The 24382-nt window shown below is 40.4% G+C and overlaps 1 protein-coding gene across 1 annotated transcript in view; it reads left to right on the forward strand.

Annotated features, from left to right (window-relative positions):
* Nucleotides 1-24382, forward strand: part of CFAP47 (cilia and flagella associated protein 47) — a gene marked incomplete at both ends in the record, with an annotated part of 517322 nt that overhangs the window by 252323 nt on the left and 240617 nt on the right. The window contains 2 exons of the mRNA XM_080652339.1: nt 1590-1724; nt 9480-9595. Coding sequence (XP_080508465.1) covers nt 1590-1724; nt 9480-9595 — 251 coding nt within the window. The remainder of the gene's footprint in view (nt 1-1589; nt 1725-9479; nt 9596-24382) is intronic.

Below are 24382 nucleotides of genomic sequence, written 5' to 3' on the forward strand. Positions count from 1 at the left end.
GCACTTTACAGCTTCTCTTTGGCATATCTAAATTGTCAGCATCAGTACTCTTGTGCTTTGGGGACATTATAAAGTAAAATAAAGGTGACGTAAGCACTGTGATACTGTGACAGATGATCTGGTAACTGAGACGCATACCACATGACTAAAGGGTGGGTGGTAAACACAACTTGGAGACACTGGACAAAGGGGTTATTCATATCCTGGGCAGGACTGAGCGAGATTTGGTACACTACTGAGAATAGTGCACAACTTATGAATTATTTCTGGAATTTTCCTTTTAATATTTTTGGACTGCACTAGACCACAGGTAACTGAAACTGTGGAAAGTGAAATGCACGGTAAGGGAGTGCTTACTGTAACACTTTAGATTTCCGTAGCTCTTGCACTATATGCATTTGCAGGCTAGGCCCAGGTCATTTTGAGTTGCTAACCTGGATGTGTGCTATTAAATAATACTATGATCTTCATTTTATGGACGTGTAGAGAGTTCCCTGTGTATTGAAAGTGACAGAGTTGCTTGTTTGTCAGTAGTATTTTATGTCTTTGAATCATCATCTCAGACCAATCCCAATTTCTTTTTGCTATGAATAATTCTCCCCCACTGCCTCCACCTTGTTCTAGGAGATCAAAGGCACTACATAAGCTGATAGAAGGAATCCTTTCTTCTGCTGTTGATGACTCCACTTTTTAGCTTCAATGTGCATTCTGGCTATGTTCATTGTCTCTGCTGTTATTCCTCTCTAGTCTGGATTTTATCTAAAATCTATTCCAACAACCATCACTATTTTATGTTATCACTGTAATTGCATTTTCTGCCTTATTATAAATTGTCTGTTCTGGGAAAAGTATTTCCCCAACCATCTGCTGCTTGATCTGCTTGGATTGTTGCTCTTGTGTTATTTCTTGTTCAGAAATCAAGTCCTTCACCCTGGCATTCATGCCCTCCACAATGTGGTCTTTGTACTCCTTAGTCTTCTTCCACTACCTCTCCCTTCTTATCTTATGCATGATTCAAGTTGTGCTTCTTCTTCCAAATGAACACTGTACTTTCCTAAATCCTTTCCCTATATTTCTTTGTCTTTCTGATAGAATATACCCTTTACTTCTACCCAAATACAACCTTATTTAAAATCCAGTCTTCAAAGTCATCTCATGTGTTACCTCCTCCCTTGGGCTTTTGCTTGAAACTCTTTTGCCATCTTTTACATAAATAGTTTATCTACTTCTCAAGTTTTCTTTTACTGCATTCTATGATATTTAATAACTCAGGGATGGTGTCTTAGTCACATTAGTCAGTATTTTTAGTGTATAATATTTTTCTGACCTCTGACTAGCTTTTACGGAGTCTTTCAGCTTCTGAGATCATTGTGATACTTACAACACTTCTCATCTTTTAATATTTAGGTTGAACTCTTCCAATTCAAAGCGATATTTTGTTTGTTGTGTCTACATTTCAGTATCATTGCCAATCAGTAACATTTTTAAAAGTTTTAAAGTATTTTAGCAATTGATGTACTATGCTTTAGCTCTAGTTATATATTTTATCTGTATATCCTCTTATTTATATTTCTCTTCTTTAAAACTAGGCCGCTGACATCTGTGACTATAATCCAATTCTGATGCTCATGCTTTGTGTCTACATGTATGAAAGACTCCCTACATATCTTCCCAAGATGTTGGTGACATTTCAGTGCACTCTACATGACACTGTGAAGAGAAAGGTAAGGATGTACTTAGGGCCAAAGAATACATAGAGTTAAACACTTAAGAGGGGTTTTAGATATTTTTCTCAACCGCAAATTAACAGAATTATCAATATGATACAATAAGCCTTAGCAAATGTTACTCCTTCTAAACCAAAAGTATAGCAGAGTATAAGGGACAGGTTTTGCTTAACAATAATCATCGCCTGTGAGGAGATGACTCTTTCATGCAGTTGAGGAATGGGGGTTGGGGACATGGAAAATGAAAGTTATACACTTTGAAGGGCAAATCCTATTAGGAAACTTTAAATTCATTTCATATACAAAAGGACTGATACACTAAGTAGAAACTTGTGATCTGAAAGTGCTTCACTTTGCTTTAGGGACAGCAGTTTACACATCCAGATGGATTTTTTTTTTTCTTTATTGATTAAGGTTTTACATATGTGTCCTTATCCTCCCATTGCCCCCCACCCCCTCTCATGCCCTCACCCCCATGGTGTCTGTGTCCATTGGTTAGGCTTATATGCATGCATACAAGTCCTTTGGTTGATCTCTCCCCCTTACCCCCACCATCCTCTACCTTCCCTCTGAGGTTTGACAGTCTGATCGATGTTTCTCTGTATCTGGATCTGTTTTTGTTCATCACTTTATGTTGTTCATTATATTCCACAAAAGAGTGAGATCATGTGATATTTATCTTTCTCTGACTGGCTTATTTTGCTTAGCATAATGCTCTCCAGTTCCATCCATGCTGTTGCAAATGGTAAGAATTCCTTCTTTTTTTTACCACAGCGTAGTATTCCATTGTGTAGATCTACCACAGTTTTTTTAATCCATTCATCTGCTGATGGACACTTAGGCTGTTTCCAAATCTTAGCTATGGTGAATTGTGCTGCTATGAACATAGGGGTGCATATATCCTTTCTGATTGGTGTTTCTAGTTTCTTGGGATATATTCCTAGAAGTGGGATCACTGGGTCAAATGGGAGTTCCATTTTGAGTTTTTTGAGGAAACTCCATACTGTTCTCCACAATGGCTACACCAGTCTGCATTCCCACCAGCAGGGTTCCTTTTGCTCCACATCCTCTCCAGCATTTGTCATCTGTTGATTTGTTGATGATAGCCATTCTGACAGGTGTGAGATGGTAACACATTGTCGTTTTGATTTTCATCTCTCAGATGATTAGTGACTTTGAGCATATTTTCATATGTCTCTTGGCCTTCCTTATGTCCTCTTTTGAAAGGTATCTATTTAGGTCCGTTGCCAATTTTTTGATTGGGTTGTTTTATCTTCCTTTTGTTAAATTGTATGAGTTCCCTGTAAATGTTTGAGATTAAACCCTTATCAGTGATAACATTGGAAAATATGTTCTCCCATGCAGTGGGCTTTCTTGTTGTTTTGTTGATGGTTTCTTTTGTTGTACAGAAGCTTTTTATTTTGATGTAGTCCCATTTGTTTATTTTCTCTTTAGCTTCCATTGCCCTAGGAGCTGTATCAGTAAAAATATTGCTTCGGCATATGTCTGAGATTTTGCTGCCTGTGGATTCCTCTGGTATTTTTATGGTTACCTATCTTATGTTTAAGTCCTTTATCCATTTTGAGTTTATATATATATATATATATATATATATATATATATATATATTATTGATTTCAGAGAGGAAGCAAGAGGGAGAGAGAGAGAGAACCATCAATGATGAGAGAGAATCATTGATTGGCTGCCTCCTGCATGCCCCCCACTGGGGATTGAGCCCGCAACCCGGGCATGTGCCCTTGACTGGAATTGAACCTGGGATCCTTCAATCTTCAGGCCTACGCTTTATCCCCTGAGCCAAACAGGCTAGGGCTTGAGTTCATTTTTGTGTATGGTGTAAGTTGGTGGTCTAGTTTCATTTTTTTTGCATGTATCTGTCCAATTTTCCCAACACCATTTATTGAAGAGACTGTCTTGACTCCATTGTATGTTCATGCCTCCTTTGTCAAATATTAATTGAGCATAATGGTTTGGATTGATTTCTAGGTTCTCTATTTTATTCCATTGATCTATATGTCTGTTCCTGTGCAGGTACCAGGCAGTTTTGAGAACGGTAGCTTTGTAATATAGCTTGATATCTGGTATTGAGATCCCTCCTACTTTGGTCTTTTTTCTCAGAATTACTGCAGCTATTTGGGGTCTTTTTTAATTCCAGATGAATTTTTGGAGAGTTCATTCTAGGTCTGTGAAATATGCCATTGGTATTTTAATGGGGAGTGCATTGAATCTATAGATTGCTTTGGGTAGTATGGACATTTTAATAATGTTGATTCTACCAATCCATGAACATGGTATGTTCTTCCATCTGTTTATGTCTTCCTCTATCTCTTTTTTCAGTGTCCTATAGTTTTCCGAGTACAGGTCTTTTACCTCCTTAGTTAAGTTTATTCCTAGATATTTTAATAATTTTGGTGCGATGGTAAATGGGATGTTTTTTTAATCTCTCTTTCTGTAAGTTCATTATTGGTGTATAGAAATGCCATAGATTTATTGGCATTAATTTTGTATCCTGCTACATTGCTGAATTCATTTATTAAGTCTAATAATTTTTTGATGGAGTCTTTAGGGTTTTTTATGTACAGTATCACGTCATCTGTGAATAATGACGGTTTTATGTCTTCTTTTCCAGTTTGGATACCTTTTATTTCTTCTTGTCTTATTGCTATGGCCAATACTTCCAGTACTATGTCGAACAGGAGTGGTGAAAGTGGGCATCCCTGTCTTGTTCCTGTTCTTAGGTGAAATAGTTTTAGTTTTTGGCCATTGAGTATGATGTTGGCTATAGGTTTGTCATATAGGGCTTTTATTATGTTGAGGTATGATCCCTCTATTCCCATTTTGCTAAGGGTGTTTATCAAGAAAGGGTGTTGTATTTTGTCAAATGCTTTTTTTGCATCAATGATATGACTATGTGATTTTTATCTCAATTTGTTTATGTGATGTTTCACATTTATTGATTTGTGAATATTGTACCATCCTTGCATCTCCAGGATAAATCCTACTTGGTCATGGTGTATGATCTTTCTGATGTAATGCTGGATCCAATTTGCTAGAATTTTGGCATCTATGTTCATGAGGGATATTGGCCTGTAATTCTCTTTCATCGTGTTGTCTTTATCTTGTTTTCGTATTAGGGTAATGCTGGCTTCATAGAATGAGCTAGGAAGTGTTCCTTTCTCTTGAATTTTTGTTTGTTTGTTTGTTTGTTTTAATTCTATTTTATTGTTTAAAGTATTACAAATAGTAGTACATATGTCTCATTTTTTTTCCTTGGAATTATCTGAGGAAGATAGGTTTTAGTTCTTCTTTGAATGTTTGGTAAAACTCCCCTGTGAAGTTTTCTGGCCCCGGGCTTTTGTTTGCCGGAAGCTCTTTGATGACTGCTTCAATTTCTTCCATAGTTATTGGCCTATTGAGATGTGTAGATTCTTCCTGATTGAGTTTTGGAAGGTTGTATTTTTCTAAGAATATGTCCATTTCCTCTAGGTTGTCTAGTTTGTTGGAATAGTATTTTTTTTAACAATCCTTTGTATTTCTGCAGGGTCTGTTGTTATTTTGCCTTTTTCATTTCTGATTTTGTTTATTTGGGTCCTCTCTCTTTGCTTCTTGGTGCGCCTGGCTAGAGGTTCATCAATCTTGTTTATCCTTTCAAAGAACCAGCTCTTGGTTTCATTGATCTTTTGTATTTTTTTTTTTTTTTTTGGTCTCTATGTCATTTATTTTTGCTCTGATCATTTTTTAAAAATATATTTTATTGATTTTTTTTAACAGACAGGAAGGGGGAGGGATAGAAAGTTAGAAACATCGATGAGAGAGAAACATCAATCAGCTGCCTCCTGCACACCCCCTACTGGGGATGTGCCCACAACCGAGGTACATGCCCTTGACCGGAATTGAACCTGGGACCCTTCAGTCCACAGGCCAACACTCTATCCACTGAGCCAAACTGGTTAGTGCTCTGCTCTGATCTTTATTATCTCCTTCTTTCTGCTCACTCTGGGCTTTTCCTATTGTTCTCTTTCTAATTCTTTAAGTTGTAGAGTTACATGATTTATTACCATTTTTCTTTCTTTCTTTTTTTTTTTTTTTATGTAGGCCAGTAGAGCTATAAACTTCCCTCTCAGGACTGCTGCTTTCACCGTGTCCCATACATTTTGCATTGTTGGGTTTTCATTGTCATTGGTTTCCAGCATGTTTTTAATTTCTTCTTTGCCAGATTGATTTTTTTTGTTGTTGTTGTTGTTCAATTGAGGATATAGAAAGGGAAGTAATAATGGATGTGCTCTTCACCTGGGCTACCTAATTCTCTCTAAATGATATTATGTAAGCTGGACACACTAAATGTGTTAACAGTGAATTTTCCAAATTTCAGAAAAACATTGGAAACAAAATTTCCAGTTCTATGATAATAACAAATCTATATAAATAGGTCCATATTTTACAAGTGTTCTCTTTGAGAAATATCCTGTCAGGTGTTATTGACCTCAATTTCAGGGAATTTGTTTCACATGAACACTTGTAAAATATCTTCTATCATGCAGTTTTAAATTGTTTACATTTACCTAAGATTGTTTTTATAAAACCTTTAACCAGATTTGTAGGTGGTGTCCTTGCTTTTTTCTGAGGACACTATAGGCTGATAAGATCTTATTTTGTAAAAAAGTTATTTTAGTGCTTTGGTCAGATCACGTCTATTTCTTTTCCTCAGGCTGTTTTATTTATTCCTCCCCATATTTATGAGTGTGGGGTTAATTTAACACTTTTGATGCAAAACTCATCCATATTTGGTATTCACAGTATATGTTCTAGTGATGTTTCATTTGTAGCTGTAACCTCTTTGAAAAAGTAACTGTGTAGCCACTGTGACAATATGAGCAATGTTTGGTAAGATTCAGTTAAAAAACTGAATTGGGAAAAACTCAGGTTCTTCTCTCAAATTGCAAAGGGCTCAATTTAGGGAAAGGAGACTCATTCATTTTGATTTATTTTTTTTAGCAAATATTAAGATACAATCCCTTGTGTGTAATTTTATTTCTTTCTCTTTTTGTCAGAAAAAGATAAATAAAATACTTTAGAGAATTTTTCAATAGTATTTACTCTGATAATTCCCTAACTGCAATGATATTTAAGGGCTTTGGGTACTAACTAGCCTAGAACTAAAATTATATTGGGGAGGACTTCTGACTTCAAACTAAAATTTCTGAAGAGTTAGAACTGTTATTGTTTAAGCCTGCAGAAGATAGGAGGAGTCTGAATTAGATTAAGCAGTGATTTATTACAGTTCAGTATGATTAATAATTTTAAAACTCTGACCAGGTTTTCTTTTTCCGTATGTCATTTAATTGTTATTTTAAAAAATTAGTTAATAGCAGAAGCTCATATTTAAATAAAATTTAATCATTATGTTAAAAATCAAATTAAAGCATATTAAAATGGAAACATTTTAATGTTTTAATGATTTCTTTCCAATTTAATTATTTATTAGAAATATTGTTCACACCTGAAGATTATAGATGACATTGTACAGATAGGGCTTTTATTTTTCAAAAAGGTAAGAGACATTTTTTGAAGGAAACAACAAAAATTAAATATAAATGATAAACATCAATCACAACAAGCTTTAAATTTAATTTAAGAGAAATGACTAATTTGGAAGTTGCTGGGAAACTTAGACATAGTTTGCCCATGCATCAACCCATATTCCTTATGATTCACTATAACCACGCCTAGTGCTAATTATTAACTCTTCAGATCCATTCACAACCTTTTCAATCTTCCAGAATAAAGAAAAATCTCAGGAAATGGCTACTATAATTAAAACGATATTTCTGTAGCTGTATGTCTCAAATAGAAACATAGAATATTGGAACCGTTAAACCATATAGTTATCAATGAAAAAATGTAGGTTGCAGTGATTTTTTGAGACAATTTTAAAGCTATTGACCTCTCCTCCCCGTTTAAAAATATTTTTATTGATTACAGAGAGGAAGGGAGGAGAGAAAGAAACATCAATGATGAGAGACAATCATTAATCAGCTGCCTCCTGCACACCCATCACTGGGGATCGAGCCTGCAACCTGGGCATATGCCCTGACCAGGAATCAAACTGTGACCTCCTGGTTCATAGGTCAACGCAAAACCACTGAGAAACACTGGTGGGGTTCCCCTCGCCACACAAACTTTTTTAAAATCAAACTTTACACAGAGTCCAATAGATAAAGACTGTCATTAGAAAACAGGAATCCAGGCTCCAAAGCTGTTTTTCCTTCCCTTCAACAGCTTTCCTATTTCCCCATGTACCACTTACCATCCCTACATGAAATCCTAGTTAAGTGAAATACCCTGACCACAGATGAGCCCAACGACTTTGTATTATACATATGATATGACAATGAGAATGAATGTCTTTCTTAAGATCTCAGGGCTGGTTATAGAAGTTCTAGGACTATAAGCCAATAACATTAGGTAATGAATTTATTATTACTTTTAACTATTCCTTCCAGAGAATGGAAATGAACTCTCTGGGACTTAAAATCAGTTGGTTTGTTAATTAATTCTTTAGGTACTGATATCTGTAAGTAGGCAAGCTACATGAGACCCCAAAATCCTTGGAGTAACTGACTGTAGAAACTTTTCAGCAGCAATATGCTTGTCCTGGTAGTTACCAAAGTTTTCGTTGCAATATAAAAGTTTATTTAACCTTTTAACAAATCTCTACCATATTCCTTACGATTTACTATAACCACATATAGTGCTAATTATTAACTCTTCAAATATCTCTGTTTGTGGTTTCTGGACCACCTAAGTGCAGTTACCTTTTCTTTACTGTAATTTGGCCAATCACCCATTTGCTCCAGGTCTTATTCCTCTTTTGGCTCAGTACTTTCCATGATAACCTTGTGTCTTCCTAATGTGTTTTTTTTTTAATCTCTATTATAGTCTACATAAAAACTTGTGTAGTCAAATTTTCATGGAATACTCTCTCTAAAAATAAAGTAGCTTATTCTCTAATACTTTCCATCTCTAAGCATCAGGAAGGAAGGGACACTTGAACCCTAGCTATACTATTGCTTGTAGATGAGGCTACCATCATTTCAGTCTGGACCTCTGATTTTAAACCTAGAATCTTTATAACTTTCCACACTGAGCAGCTGGAGTATCTTTTTTTTTTTTTTTTTTTGTAAATTAGATTATTTAAGTTCTATGTTCAAAATTCTCCAAAGATTTCCCTTTGTAATAAGAATAAAATCCAAGTTGCTCACTGTGGACTTCAAATCTTCATGTCATTTCCTTGCTTCAGAGATTCTCCCTGCCTACTCTTGCTAAACTGTATATATGCGATCTTCAAATACAAAGTCTGCTTTCCCCCAGTTAGTGCACATAAGGAGCAAATATTTTCATGATTAAAATGTATAACTCTTTGATTAAAATAAGAAATGTTAAGTCCTGATCAGTTTGGCTCAGTGGATAGAGCATAGGGCCACGGACTGAAAGGTCCTGGGTTTGATTCCAGTCGAGGGCATGTACCTTGGTTGCAGGTTCTATCCCCAGTAGGGGATGTGCAGGAGGCAGCTGATTGATGTTTCTCTCTCATCGATGTTTCTAACTCTCTATCCCTCTCCCTTCCTCTCTGTAAATAATCAATAAAAATATATTTTAAAAAATAAGAAGTGTTAAGTTGTATATTTTGAAAAATTCATGATCTTATTTTTACTCTCTTGTTCTGCAACGTAGGTTCTAGTGAAAAATTCAAGCTCAAAAAAAATAGTGTATAATGCTACAATTATTGGAAGAGATGCCGCTGACTTCACCCTCTCTACCACAGAGAATATTGTGACAGTTCCTCCAAAGTAAGTGGGTTTTTGAAATATTTTACTTCATTAAACGTATCAGCCCTAGAAATTTAATGTGTGCTATAATTATTAAAAAGTAACCTGGATTTGTTTTTAGTGGATATATATAAATGAAAAGAATATCACTCACACATAGATGAATAATTCATATGTTGCTGCGATTCCGCATCAATTTTGTTTAAATTTTCTAAAAACATAAAGCGGCTGCATTTTATGTATACATTTAATTTCAGTTTATTTTTCATGTACATTGGCCATAGTGATTAGACAACAAATTGTTTATGTAGTACTATTGTTTTCTGCAGAAAACTCGAAGCAGTGTGTGAAGTCTCTGATTATAAAAGCAATATGTGCTCATTGTAGAAAATTTAGAAACTATGCAAGTATAAAGAAAAAAAGTAGAAGACTAATAATTATACATGAAAGATACCCCAGTGTTGCCATTTTTCTCTATCCCTAGTCATTGTAATTTAAAGATAGATAGATAGTCTCATATACTTATAAGAGCACTTTCTTTTTCTTAGAATATTTCTATTTCATAGCATCATGTTCTTAATTTGGGGTCACAATAGTTTCATAAATGTCTCTGACTTTTACTTTTTCATCTATTCCCTGTATATTTATTTTCTTGAGGTCAGTTGTTATGTTTGTTTCTCTTGGTCTTGGTGTTTCACATGGAAGGATTTACTCTAATAACTTGTGATACTTGATGATCCATTCACATGTAATAATATGGCAATTGAAAAGTAAATTGTGAGTTTGTGTATGCACAGGTTTGTTAATCGACAGATTTCTTTGCAGGGTGAAAGCATTCTGCTTGTATGCCCAGTTGCCTGGCATTCTACAATGGCCTTGGGAAGGGCTGTCTGAACCCCATTTTGCCCTCTCTTAAACTAGGCAAAAGGGCAGTTTTGTTTCCTTTATTAGCCTCTGTGGCCCATCGACAGCTCTCTCTAACTAGCAGATTTAAAAAAATCTTTTTATTCTAATTTTGTAATTTTAATAAGATTTTTCTTCTAGGCAATGAATTTCAGTTTCAGATGCCATTGTGGCCTACAACGCTTCTATCATGTCATTTAACAATTAAATGCTGTGCTTTGATACTGACATGTACAGGCTCTATGATTCAGCTTCATTTTTGTTACTTGGAAAATGTAGATCAGGGTATTTATTCCCAGTGTTGTCATTAATAAGTGTAATTATATAAGCAAAACACCTAGTACTAAAACTGGAATTTGCAGGAAGCCATCAATAAGTATCCCCCTCCACCATTCAAAGTACTGGTGATTCATAGTTGAAAACATCAACACTATTCACAATGTCTACAATCTAGCACCGTGCCATATAAGCAAATATACAATCCTACATAATAAAGAGGTAATATTCAAATTGACCGTCACACACTCACAAGATGGCTGCCTATGACCAGGCTGGCAGGGGGATTAGAGAGGGATGAAAAAAAGACTGAACAAGCAGGCTGCATGGGGCGACCAGGCTGGCAGTGGGGGTTAGTGAGGGATGACCAAATGACTGAACAGCAGGCTGTGTGGGGTGACCAGGCTGGTGGGGCGGTGGGGTGGGGGGGGCTGTTAGGGGCAACCAGGCCAGCAGGGGGAGCATTTGGGGTGACTAGGCTGGCAGAGGGAGGCAGTTGGGGGCAACCAGGCCAGTAAGGGGGCGTAGTAAGGGGTGACCAGGCCAGCGGGGGTGGGGAGGGCAGTTAGGAGAGACCAGGCTGGCAGGGAGGGGGCAATTGGGGGAGACCTGGCCAGCAGCAGGGGACAGTTAGGGGTGACCAGGCTGACAGGGTGAGCTGTTAGGGGTTGTCAAGCTGGCACGCAGAGGCAGTGAGGGGCGATCGGGGGTGGGGGAGTTAGGGGCAACCAGGCAGGCAAGCAAGCGAGCGATTAGGAGCCAGCAGTCCAGGATTTTGAGAGGGATGTCTGACTGCCGGTTTAGGGATTGGGCCTAAACCAGCAGTCGGACATCCCCCGAGGGGTCCCAGATTGGAGAGAGTGCAAGCTGGGCTGAGGGGACCCCCACCCCATGCAAGAATTTTGTTCACTGGGCCTCCAGTGAGGATATAATTTTAATAATTGTTTTATTTGTGACATGTGTATAGAAACAGGAAAATGGAAAAAAGAAGCCACCTAAGTGTTCTTGGGGAAACCACAAGAATCTCAGAAGATGTAATCCATAATTCTCCATTTGTATGGAAAACAATTACTCACTTTTCTGGATACATTTTATTTTGTAGGCTTGAACACTATTATTATGGTGGTTCTTTAAGTATCTCATTAGTGAGACTAAATAATTTCATGGTATTTGGTTTTTACTAATAGGATTTTAATGAAACAAAATAGCTTTTGTTTTATTAAGCAAACAAACAAACAAAAAAACCCCACCTGTGGCTTTATCATTATCAGGTATTCTATAATTATCTATGTATACACATCCTTCTTTAGATTCTGTCTCAGTCATGATTAGTAACAGCTATTTCCACCAGCTGTGGATTTAAATTCCCAGAGATATAATATATATAGAAAGATTAAACAGCTATGCCAGCATATAAACAAACATGTTTATTTCTGCGTTTAACTTCATGTCTAAATTTAGGTATAACCATAGAGTGTTGTAAAAGTGAAAGTATATTTTTAGAAAACCATTGTTTCTTTTTCCTTCATTTTCTCATTGAGCTATATGGGTACTGACATTGATATATTATATATTTACTAGAGGCCTGGTGCACAAAATTTATGCATGGCGGGGGTCCCTCAGCCCAGTCTGCACCCTCTCCAATCTGGGACCCCTCGAGGGATGTCCAACTGCCCTCTCACAATCCAGGACTGCTGGCTCCCAACAGCTCACCTGCCTGCCTGCCTGCCTGATTTCCCCTAACCACTTCTGCCTGCTAGCCTGATCACCCCCTAACCACTCCCCTGCCAGCCTGATCGATGCCTAACTGTGCCCCTGCCAGCCGATTGCCCCTAACTGCCCTCCCTGCCAACCTGGTTTCCCTCAACTGCCCTCCCCTGCAGGCCTGGTCACCCCAACTGCCCTCCCCTGCAGGCCCGGTCGCCCCTAACTACCCTCCCCTGCAGGCCTGCTAGCCCCTAACCACCCTCCCCTGCTGGCCAGGTCACTCCCAACTGCCCTCCCCTGCTGGCCTGGTCACCCCTAACTGCTCTCCCCTGCTGGCCTGATCGCCCACAACTGCCCTCCCTGCTGGCCATCTTGTGGCAGACATCTTGTGTCCACATGGGGTGGCCATCTTTGAACACATGGGGGTGGCCCTCTCACAATCCAGGACTGCTGGCTCCCAACTTCTTGCCTGCCTGCCTTCCTGATTGCCCCTAACCGCTTCTGCCTGCCAGCCTGATCACCCCCTAACCACTCCCCTGCCAGCCTGATTGGTGCCTAACTGCTCCCCTGCCAGCCTGTTTGCCCCTAACTGCCCTCCCCTGCTGGCCTGGTCCCCCCCAACTGCCCTCCCCTGCAGGCCTGGTCACCCCCAACTGCCCTCCCTTGCAGGCCTGGTCCCTCCCAACTGCCCTCCCCTGCTGGCCATCTTGTGGTGGCCATCTTGTGTCCACATGCGGGCAGCCATCTTGTATGTTGGAGTGACAGTCAATTTGCACATTACTCTTTTATTAGATAGGATAGAGGCCTGCTGCACGGGTCGGGGCCAGCTGGTTTGCCCTGAAGGGTGTCCCGGATCAGGGTGGGGGTTCCCTTGGGGTGTGAGGCGGCTTGGGTGAGGGGCCTGTGGTGGTTTGCAGGCTGGCCACACCCCCTGGCGACCCAAGCAGAGGCCCTGGTATCTGGGATTTATTTATCTTCTATAATTGAAACTTTGTAGCCTTGAGTGGAGTCCTGGGAAAGCTTGGCTTCCTCCATTGCCGGGGAAACCCAAGCCTCCTGCTCACTCCGTGGCTGCAGCCATCTTGTTGGGTTAATTTGCATGCTTGCTCCTGATTGGCTGGTTGGCGTGGCTTGTGGGTGTAGCAGAGTGATGGTTAATTTGCATATTGCTCTTTTATTAGATAGGATGAAGGAGTATAAATCCTATATTTGTGATATACATGCCTGCAGATCTAAGACATGACCTGAGGTAGACTACCCATTTGATTCTGAACTTTCTAACACATTCAGGAGGGAATCCTGGTCATTTACATGTATCAATATGACTACAAAACTTTTTCTTCTTTATTTTAATTGTTGACACTATATGGATGTCCTTATTTCTCCCTGCATTTGCCTACCTCCAACCCCACCCCACACCCTCCATCACCACACTGTTTCAATGGGTTATGCATATATGTTCTTTGGCTAATCCCTTTACCTTCTTTCATCTTTTTATAGAAGAAATACCTATACTCAAGAGAAGCACAAATCTTCATGCTCTTAAAACCAGCAATTGCCTCATGGAAAGGATACTGTATTTTAAAATGTGTTACATTGGATTTAAGTATAGGTCCATAAATTCATTTACTAAGCACATGCTCTTTAGAACATGTTCATTATTGAACACCTTTTTCTTTCTTTTTTTAACACTTATAATCATTTTTATTTTATTTTTTAATTTAAATTCTTTATTGTTTAAAGTATTACATATCTCTCCTTTTCCCCCCATTGACCTCTCCTTTGAACACCTTTTCCCATCAACTTCCATGAAGATCGAATCCATGACTTTGTGCTACTGATTTTACCAAATGTATCTTACATTTGTCATCTTTTCCTCTTACCTACCTCTTCCATTCTAATTTAATGTACCATTATCTTTAACTTGTGCTGCTACAAGGGACTCCTAAAAGGTTTTTCTTCAATCCATCCCCAACATCAGAATGGCAAGGATTGTTTAAAATGCATATTTGGTTATGTTACTCTTCTACTTAAAATATTCCTGTAACTTCATGTTCCTATTATGATATAAACCGAACATCTCAGCATGGTCCACATAGCTTTCATGGCAGGTTCCTGGCTATATTTTGTAACACAAAAACTTTTGCTTTCTAAGATTCTGCACCACTGGCCTTTGGTAAGTTCTTAAAACACATCATAATTCCTCCTATCAGAATCCTTGGATGCATTCTTTCCTCACCTGCTCATTCTAGCCACTCATTTTCAGCCTTTATATCCCACTTAATATAGTTGACCTTTCAGATGGTATCACTCTCCCTATTATGTGCTCTCATACCATTTCACAGCACACACAGAACTTGTAGTTTTCACATTTATTTTGTGATGACATATTGTTTGTCATGTCCTATAAAATGTAAGATTCAAGAGATTGGCAATAGTGTATTTTTCTAACTAGTGTATCCCCAAAACTTAAAACAGTGCTTGGAATATTATAAATTTCTCTAGATATCAATAAAATTAATGAGTGTTTTTATCTAATAATGCATTTTAGAATATCTAGAAAAATGCTAAATCACTCATAGTTACCTAACACAGACTTTGAGCCTATTATATCCAGAAAAAGACCACAAGGTCAAATATTCTTTGTTCTCAATTAAATTCAAGTCCAAGATCTTTTAATAATATTTAAGAAGATGTGCTTTTGCACAAATTGAGGAAATTAGTGATGACATATCTGGAAAAATCATTCCCACTCTTGCTAGATGTGAGCCATAATTTCCCCTAAAAAGCAATTCTGAGAATATTTTTGTTGATTTGAAAGTCCTGCATTCACTTTACTCTGCTGCTCCCTAAACTCACCCATTCAACAGTAATTTCACAACTATTCTAGGGAAATTAAGCCAAAGTTTTACACCCAGAGAATCTATTCCCATCTTCATCCCCAAATATATGTATCCTAAGAGAAGGTGATAGTTTTGTACCAAGAATAATTGTGATATGATGTATAATGCTAAATATGTTAAAAAGCCAGAGTAAAAGTAAAGGTAAAATTTCCCCAAGTTTTATCAGCTAAAGGTGTGGCCAGGCAAGGGAAGGCTGAAAGATTCAGCCAGTAAAGAAACAGTGAAAACCGTTTTTTTTTTACTAGGAGAGTTCTTTATTTACATAAATAGTGAAAGCAAAATTAATCAAATGGGGCTACATCTCCGTGTCCTTTGTGCAGCACACCACCAAAACCAAAGGGTCCACCATTGTAGACATGGTGGCAGGTAGGTCTGGATGAGGGTGAGTGTGTGAGGGGGAGAGTGTGTGTGGGTGTGAGAGTTGGAGAGCATCTGTTTGTGGGAACAGGAGCTTAGGGAGGCAACTGGAGCGCTCCAGGCAGAGGATCTGCCACTGCAGCGTGTTGCTCTGCTGTGCACTTCACTTCAGGGGAGGCCATTGTGAGGGAGCCACAGGGTCCCCATGGGAGGAGACTGTAGAAAACGACCCTGCCCCAGGGCCCCTAGGACACTGACAGGTGCTCACAGCCCCACTGCTGAGATCCAAAGTCCCGATGCACATAGATGAGTCATGCAGGAGCAGTTAGCCTGAACTGTGTGCCTTGGAGGACTGGATGGCTGAAGCAACCTGCAGTGCTCAGGGCCTGCCCGGCCATACTGTTGAACTGGGCACCCAGCTCATCCCAGTTCCAGCAGTGGAGTGCCCAGTGGAGCTAGCAAACAGTCAGCCCCACATCCTCCAAAGGGGAGAGCTAGGATGCCCCACATCATCAGCATCCAGTGCTCAGTCTGACATAACCCTTCTGTGAGCAGAGCCACCAGCCTGCCCTGCCATAGAGGCAGAAAAAGCATTCAACAAAATCTAATACTCATTTTTGATAAAAACTCTTAGCAAAGTGGGAATAGAGGGATCATACCTCAACATAATAAAGGGCATATATGAGAAACGTATAGCATCATACTCAATGGGCAAAATCGAAAACCATTTCCTCTAAGAACAGGAACAAGACAGGGATGTCTGCTTTCACCATTCTTGTTAAACACTAGAGGCCTGGTGCACAAATCTGTGTATGGGTGGGGGCTGATGGGGGGTAGGGGCCGCAGGAGGTTGGCCAGCCAGCTGGGGGAGAGGGGCCACGGGAGGTTCCGATGAGGGCAATTGAGGCTGGCCACTGGGAGGAGGGGTCACAGAGGTTGGCCGGATGGGGGGAGGGGTGCAGAGGGTTGGCCAGCTGGGGGTAGAGGCTGTGGGAGGTTGGCCGCCTGGCGGGCTGGGAGGGGCTGCAGGAGGTTCCGATCAGACTAGAGGACCAATGCACAAAATTCATGCAAGGGGCTCGGCCCTCACAGCCCCGGCCTGTCCTCATAGCCCTGACTGCCTTGGCCAGCCCTTACAGCTTCCACCAGCCCTTGTAGCCTCAGCCAGCCCTTGCAGCCTTAGCCGGCCCTTGCAGCCCCTCGCAGCCTCTGCTGGCCCTCGCAGCCCCTCACAGCCTCCACTGGCCCTCACAGCCCCTTGCAGCCTCGGCCAGCCCTTGCAGCCCCAGCAAGGTCCGGAAGGTTGTCCAGATGGTTGTTCTGCTGTTCAGTCTAATTAGCATATTAGCTCTTTATTATATAGGATATTACTTACTGGAAGTCCTAGCCACAGTGATCAGACAAGAAGAAGAAATACAAGGAATCCAAATTGAAAAGGAGGAAGTAAAATTGTCATTATTTATGATTACATGATATTCTACATAGAAAACCCTAAAGACTCCACCAACAAAAACACTAGATTTAATAAAGTAATTTGGCAACGTAACATGATACAAGATTAACACCCAGAAATTGATGGCATTTTTATACACCAACTACAGGCCTGGTGCACGAAATTTGTGCAAGAATAGTCCTTCCTTCCTCCAGCGGCCGGCACTAGCTTCCCTGTGGCATGCAGGACCCAGGCTTCCCTCCGGCCACCAGCAGGCATCCGGGACTTGGTCTTCCCTCTGGCTGCTGACAGGCACCCGGGACCTGGGTTTCCCTCGCAACCCTGGCTTCATCCCGAAGGTTGTCCAGAAGGACGTATATTACGCTTTTATTATTATAGAAGATAGTGAACTCTCAGAAAGAGAAACTAGAAAAACAATCCCATTTATCATCTTAACAAAAAAATTAAGATACTTAGGAATAAACGTAATGAAGGAGGTAAAAGACCTGTACTTGGAAAACTATAGAACATTGAAAAAAGAGATAGAAGAGGATATAAACAAGTGGAAGACTATAAAGCCTTCATACACTGGTAAAATTAATATCATCAAAATGTCCATACTACCCAAAGCAATCTATAGATTGAACACAATTCCTATTAAAATATCAATGGCCTATTTCACAGATCTACAACAAATACTCCAAAAATTTATATGGAACCAAAACAACCTCCCCCCCTTCAAATAGCTGCATCAATCTTGAGAAAGAAAAAAGTTGGAGCAATCACAATATAGGATATTAAGCTATACTACAAGGCCACTGTAATCAAAACATCCTGGTATTGGCACAAGATCAGGCATAGAGATGAATAGAACAGAGTAGAGAGCCCAGGAATGGAAACAAGCCATCACACTAAATCTTTGATAAAGGAGGCAAGAGCATATTTTAATAAAGATAGTCTCTTCAGTAAATGGTGTTGCACATGTTAAAAAACGAAACTAGACCACCAACTTTCACCATACACCATAATAAACTAAAATGGATAAAATATTTAAATGTAGTCGTGAAACCATAAAAATTATTGAAGAAGGCATAGGCAGCAAAATATCAGACATCTCATGTAACAAAAATTTAATTGATACAATGCCTAGTGCAAAAGTAACAAAAGAAAAAATAAACAAATAGGACTACATCAAATAAAAAGCTCCTGCACAGCAAAAGAAAACAGTATCAAAATGAAAAGAGAATCCACTGTATGGGAGAACATATTTTCCAATGATATATCTGATAAAAGGTTAATATCCAAAATATATAAAGTACTCATACAAATCAATAAAAGGAAGACAACCCAATAAAAATGGGCAGAGGACCTAAATAGACACTTCTCCAAAGGAGACATACAAATGGCCATGAGACAGATAGAAAAAATGCTCAATGTCACTAATCATGAGAGAGATGCAAATTAAAGTGACAATTAGGTATCACCTCCCACCTGTCAGAATGGCTGCCATCAATAAATCAAGAAACAGGTGCTGGCGAGGATGTGGAGAAGGAACCCTCATACACTGCTGTTGGGAATGCAGCCTGATACAACCACTATGGAAAACAATGTGGAGTTTCCTCAGAAAATTAAAAATGGAACTTCCATTTGACCCAGTGATCCCACTTCTAGGAATATATCCTAAGAAACCTGAAACACCCCTATGTTCATAGCAGCACAATTTACAATAGCGGAGATCTGGAAACAGCCCAAGTACCCATCAGTAGATGAGTAGATAAAAATGCTGTGGTATATCTACACCATGGAATACTATGTAGCGGGAAAAGAAGAGATATCTTACCCTTTGAGACAGCATGGAGGGACATGGTGAGTATTATGCTAAGTGAAATAAGCCAGACAGAGAAAGACAAGTATCACATGATCTCACTCATATGTGGAATATAATGAACAAATATAAACTAATGAAGAAAAATAGATCCAGAGATATGAAGCATGGAACAGACTGTCAAATCTCAGAGGGAAGGTGGGGGTGGGTGGGTGGAAAGAGATCAACCTAAGAAATTGTATGCATATATATGCATAACCCATGGACACAGACAATAGTGTGGTGAAGGCCTGCGGTGGGAGGTGGGGGGCACGCTAGATGGGCTCAGTAGGAGAGAGGGGAGTAGACATATGTAATACTTTCAACAATAAAGATAAAAAAAGAAATATTATTCCACCTTAAAAAGAAAGGGAATCTAGAACATGAATGAAACTTGAGGACATTATGCTGTGTGAAATAAGCCAGTCACAAAAACAAAACACTGCATGATTTTGCTAAAAGATGTATTTAAAGCACTCAGATTCAGAGAAACAGAAAGTATAATTTATGGTTGCTAGGGGCAGGGGTGGGATGGCGGAGGAAATGGGAGTTATTTCTTTTTTTTTTTAATATATTTTATTGGTATTTCACAGAGAGGAAGGGAGAGGGATAGAGAGCTAGAAACATCGATGAGAGAGAAACATCGATCAGCTGCCTCCTGCACACCTCCCACTGAGGATGTGCCCGCAACCAAGGTACATGCCCTTGACCGGAATCGAACCTGGGACCCTTCAGTCCGCAGGCCGATGCTCTATCCACTGAGCCAAACCGGTTTCGGCGGGAGTTATTTCTTAATAGGTATAGAGTTTCAGTCTTGTAAGATGATGAAGTTCTAGGCATCTGCCATACTACAATGTGCATATAGTTAAGTTTTGTAGTGAACAATTAAAATTGATTACAGTGATAATTTTTCTGTTATATATTGTTATTGTTTTCTTTTTATGATATATATTTTTACCATAATCTATATATACCAGTGGCTCGGTGCACGAAATTCATGCATGGGTGTCCCTCAGCCCAGCCTGCACCCTCTCCAATCTGGGACCCATGTGCGATCGGGCCTAAACCAGCAGTTGGACATCCCTCTCGCAATCTGGGACTGCTGGTTCCTAATCGCTCACCTGCCTGCCTACCTGATTGCCCCTAACCACTCTGCCTGCCAGCCTGCTCTCCCCCAACTGTCCCCCCACTGGCCTTCTCACCCCCAACTGCCCCCCTTGACGGCCTGATCACCCCCAACTGCCCCCTGCCAGCCTGATTGCCCCCAACTGCCCCCCTGCCAGCCTGCTCACCCCCAACTGCCCCCCCTTCCTGGCCTGATCACCCCTAACTGCCTCTGCCTTGGCCCCGCCACCATGGCTTTGTCTGGAAGGATGTCTGGAAGGTCTTCTGGTCTAATTAACATATTACCCTTTTATTAGTATAGATAAAAGCCTAAGCAACCATTACAACAGAATAACCAGAATGACCAGAATGAGCAGTTGCTATGATGCACACTGACCACCAGGGGGCAGACGCTTAACAAATATAAACCAACTAGGGGCCCGGTGCACAAATTCGTGCACGGATGGGGTCCCTCTGGGTGGCCTGCAGGGATCAGGCCAAAACCCGCAGTGCAGTGCTATCTTCAGCTCCTACCTGCTGCGAGTGGCCTGCAGGATCAGGCTGAAACTGGCTCTCTGACATCCCCCGAGGGGTCGTAGATTGCGAGAGGGTGCGGGTCAGGCTGAGGGACCCCACCAGTGCACTATTGGGCTGGGGAGGAACCGTGGGAGGGCTCCAGGGTGTGTCCGGCCAATTTCGCTCAGTCCCGATCAGTCCCAATTGGCTGGACCCCAGCAGCAAGCTAACCTACCAGGAGAGCATCTGTCCCCTGTTGGTCAGTGCACGTCATAGCGACTGGTTGACCAGTTGACTGTCTGCCCCCTGGTGGTCAGTGCACATCATAGTGAGTGGTTGAGCAGCCTTAGCATATCATTAGCATATTACGATTTGATTGGTTGTTTGGTTCTGCTGTTCAGTCTATTTGCATATTACCCTTTTATTATATAGCATGAGCAAAATAGATCCAGCTTAACGCAGGAGCTGGCCCCAGCCTGCAGGCCCCAATTGCCGATAGGGCCTGCTGGCCAACCTCCTGGTCCCTTCCCCTGGCTGGCAGGCCCCTGGGTTGGGATGGGGAACTGGGGCTGGGTGGCGGCAGATGTGGCCCCTTTCCCAAGGGGCCAAGGGCCAGATCCCTCCTCAGGGCCAGCGGCCAACCTCCCAGGTCCCTCCCTATATCCCTCCCCTGGGCCGGCAGGCCCTGATCAGCCCTCCCTTCACCTGCCTCAACTGGGGCCTGCTGGCCAACCTCCCAGTCTCTCCCTCCAGCTGGCAGGTCTGGATCGCCGATTGGGGCTGGACCCCAGGCTAGGACGGGGAACCAGGAGTGGGTGGTGGTGGATGTGGGTAGCAAAGGAAGGAGGAGGGGGCGAGGCTGGGAGGCGGGGAACCTGATTGGCCCTGATCACTGGCCAGGCCTAGAAACCCCACCCATGCATGAATTTCATGCACCGGGTCTCTAGTAAAAAATAAAAAAATAAAATAATATAAAAAACAAAAAAACAAAGGGTCCAGATGACAGCATCATGGACCAGTAGAACACCCTGTGCTGACAGTTTCATGCTGCAAGTAAATACTTTTATAGCCTGTAACTATACCCTGAAGGGGCTAGGTAGCAAGCCTCAGACCTCAGGAAAGATTGGGAGGCAAATGAGCAGCATTTCATGAGTCTCCATGCTCTTATGTTATGTTATGCCAAGACACAACATGTGTCCTTTGTGTTGTCATGCAGGGTTGCCAGGATGCCATGGCTCAGTTATTCCCCTATAGGGTATAGGAAGTGAAATCTCCAAGGCCATAGGCTAACTTTTTAATGTTTTAGATTAGGAAGTTGAAGATTAAGGGGAATGGGCATGTTTTCTTTACTCATTCAATTACATAAATCTTACAAATAAAAGCCATGCTACTTATATATCATTAGTTTCTTTTGAGGTTTTAATTTTATTTTCAACCGTAGTTTTAATTATTTTTTGAATTCTTAGTCTTTCTCATTTTTTTCTCCATGTGACCAAAAACCAGTGACATGACTACATTTTTGCTTAAACAGTAGCACAGAATGTCCTGTAAAATTCACCCAAAAATATATTTTTTTCTTTGGCTAGCTGTTAGAAAATTTAATATTTAGTTGATTTTACTTATATTTTGAAGTTAACTTTAGATTTCATAGACTGGATCAAGATGTTTTCTTTTTTAATTATTTTCCAATTGCAGTTGACATACAATGTTATGTTAGTTTCAGGAACACAACATAGTGGTTAGATATTTATATAACTTGCAAAGTGATCACCCCAATAAGTCTAGTACCAATCTGAAATCATACATAGTTATTATAATATCATTGACTTTATTCTCTATGCTGTACTTTACATCCCCATGACTGTTTTTGTAACTGGCAATTTGTACTTAATCCTTTTCATTTTTTGTACCCAGTCCTCCAATCCCCCTTCTATCTGTGACCATCAGTTTGTTCTCTGTATCTATGAGTTTGTTCCTATTTTGTTTTTTGTTTTTCAGATTCCACATATAAGTGAAATCATATGGCATTTAGCTTTCTCTTACTGACTTATTTCATTTAGCATAATATCTTCTACATCTATCCATGTTGTCTCAAATGGCAAGATTTCATTCTTTTTATGGCTTACTAATATTCCAGTGCGTGCGTGCGTGTGTGTGTGTGTGTGTGTGTGTGTGTGTGTGTGTGTACCAACTCCTTTTTATCTATTCAACTATCTATGGACACTTAGATTTATTTTATTTTATTTTTTTATTTTTTTATTTTTTTTAATTGTTTGAAGTATTACAAATAGTAGTACATATGTCTCCTTTTTTTTTTCCTTCCCCATTGACCTTTCCCCGGCCTCCCCTTCCCCCCAGTACATGCCTTTACCTGCCCCCTCCCCCCAGTGTTTTTTATCCATTGGTTATGCTTATATGCATTCGTACAAGTCCTTCAGTTGATCTCTTACAGCCCCCGCCCACCCGCAACCTCCTCTGCCTTCCCACTGTAGTTTGACAGTCTGTTCAATGCTTCTTTGCCTCTGTATCTATTTTTTTCCCCATTTCATTCCTTTAAAAAATCTTGCCTCTGCAGACTAGAAATAAACATATAATAACAAAAAATGTTTGAGTCCCAATTTCCATGTCCAACAGTTCTGAGTCCCCATTTCAATGTCAAACAGTTCCTTATGTGTACATGTCAGCAATGATATCTGGATGGTGGGCTCATGGTGGCAATGCAGGTCCGACCCTCTCTGGTTTGGTCCTAGGCAACTTGCTGCATCGCACAGCTGCTGACTGCGAGCGTGGCAAGGTGTCGTCAGCATCTTCCACCTCTGGACTGTTTCTCCTCTTGTCTTCGTGGTTGGAGCAGACCTGTCAATTCCTCTCTGTTGCAGGAATCCACATGGTCTTGGAGTTGTTTTCTGAAAATATACAAACATATTCTCGACCAAAAGTTAATAAAGGAATCTTTTCTATATAATTGATTTGGGATCCTTTTTATTTTTGCCCAAACGATTTTCCTTTGTCTTATTTAGACACCATGTGTGTTTTTCATGTGTGTCTTGCTGTTAGCATTACAAATGAAAACTAATTTTGTAAAGTAGAAGTTTTCTAGATGTAATTTACTTATAGGATATTTTTCCTTACATGATATTACCCTTCTATCCCCCCTTTTTTGATTAATGGAGGCTTTTGTAACTTTTATAATGCAGTCTTGATGACTTTAAATTTTAATTTTTTGCACAAAAATATGACTGCTTTAGTTTCATTGCATGTTCAGGAATTTTACCATGAGATGAACTACCAATAGAAATTTTAGTTACCACATTAGGAACAGCTTTTTGTCCAGTACAATTAAATTTTCTTGAATATTCACTTATTTCAATTAGCCTATTTAAATTAATCTGAAAACTTGATTATTATTTTACTGTCAAATTTAATACTCTACCAACAATCTTAGTTGACCCTGTAAATATTAGTGGAAAGGATTATTTGCATTCTTGAGTAGGCCCTGAGCATTCCTGGTGCTAGGCTGGATTTAGATATAGGGCAGCTGCTGTCGGCCAAGTCTCTGTCTGTTACCTGGGTCCCAATCTGAGCTGGGCCAAGTCACTGTCTGTCACCTGTGTCCCAATCTGAGCTGGGCGTGGGAAGCAAAGCAGTCATGGGGGCAGGAGACCTCCCTCAGACAGGGTGAGGGTTCAGGCCCCTGCAAGGTTGGGGGGGTGAGGGTCTGTGCCCCACCTCTGTTGACCCCCAAG

The sequence above is a fragment of the Plecotus auritus genome (genome assembly GCF_963455305.1).
Source record: "Plecotus auritus genome assembly, chromosome: X".
In the NCBI taxonomy this organism is placed as follows: domain Eukaryota; kingdom Metazoa; phylum Chordata; class Mammalia; order Chiroptera; family Vespertilionidae; genus Plecotus; species Plecotus auritus.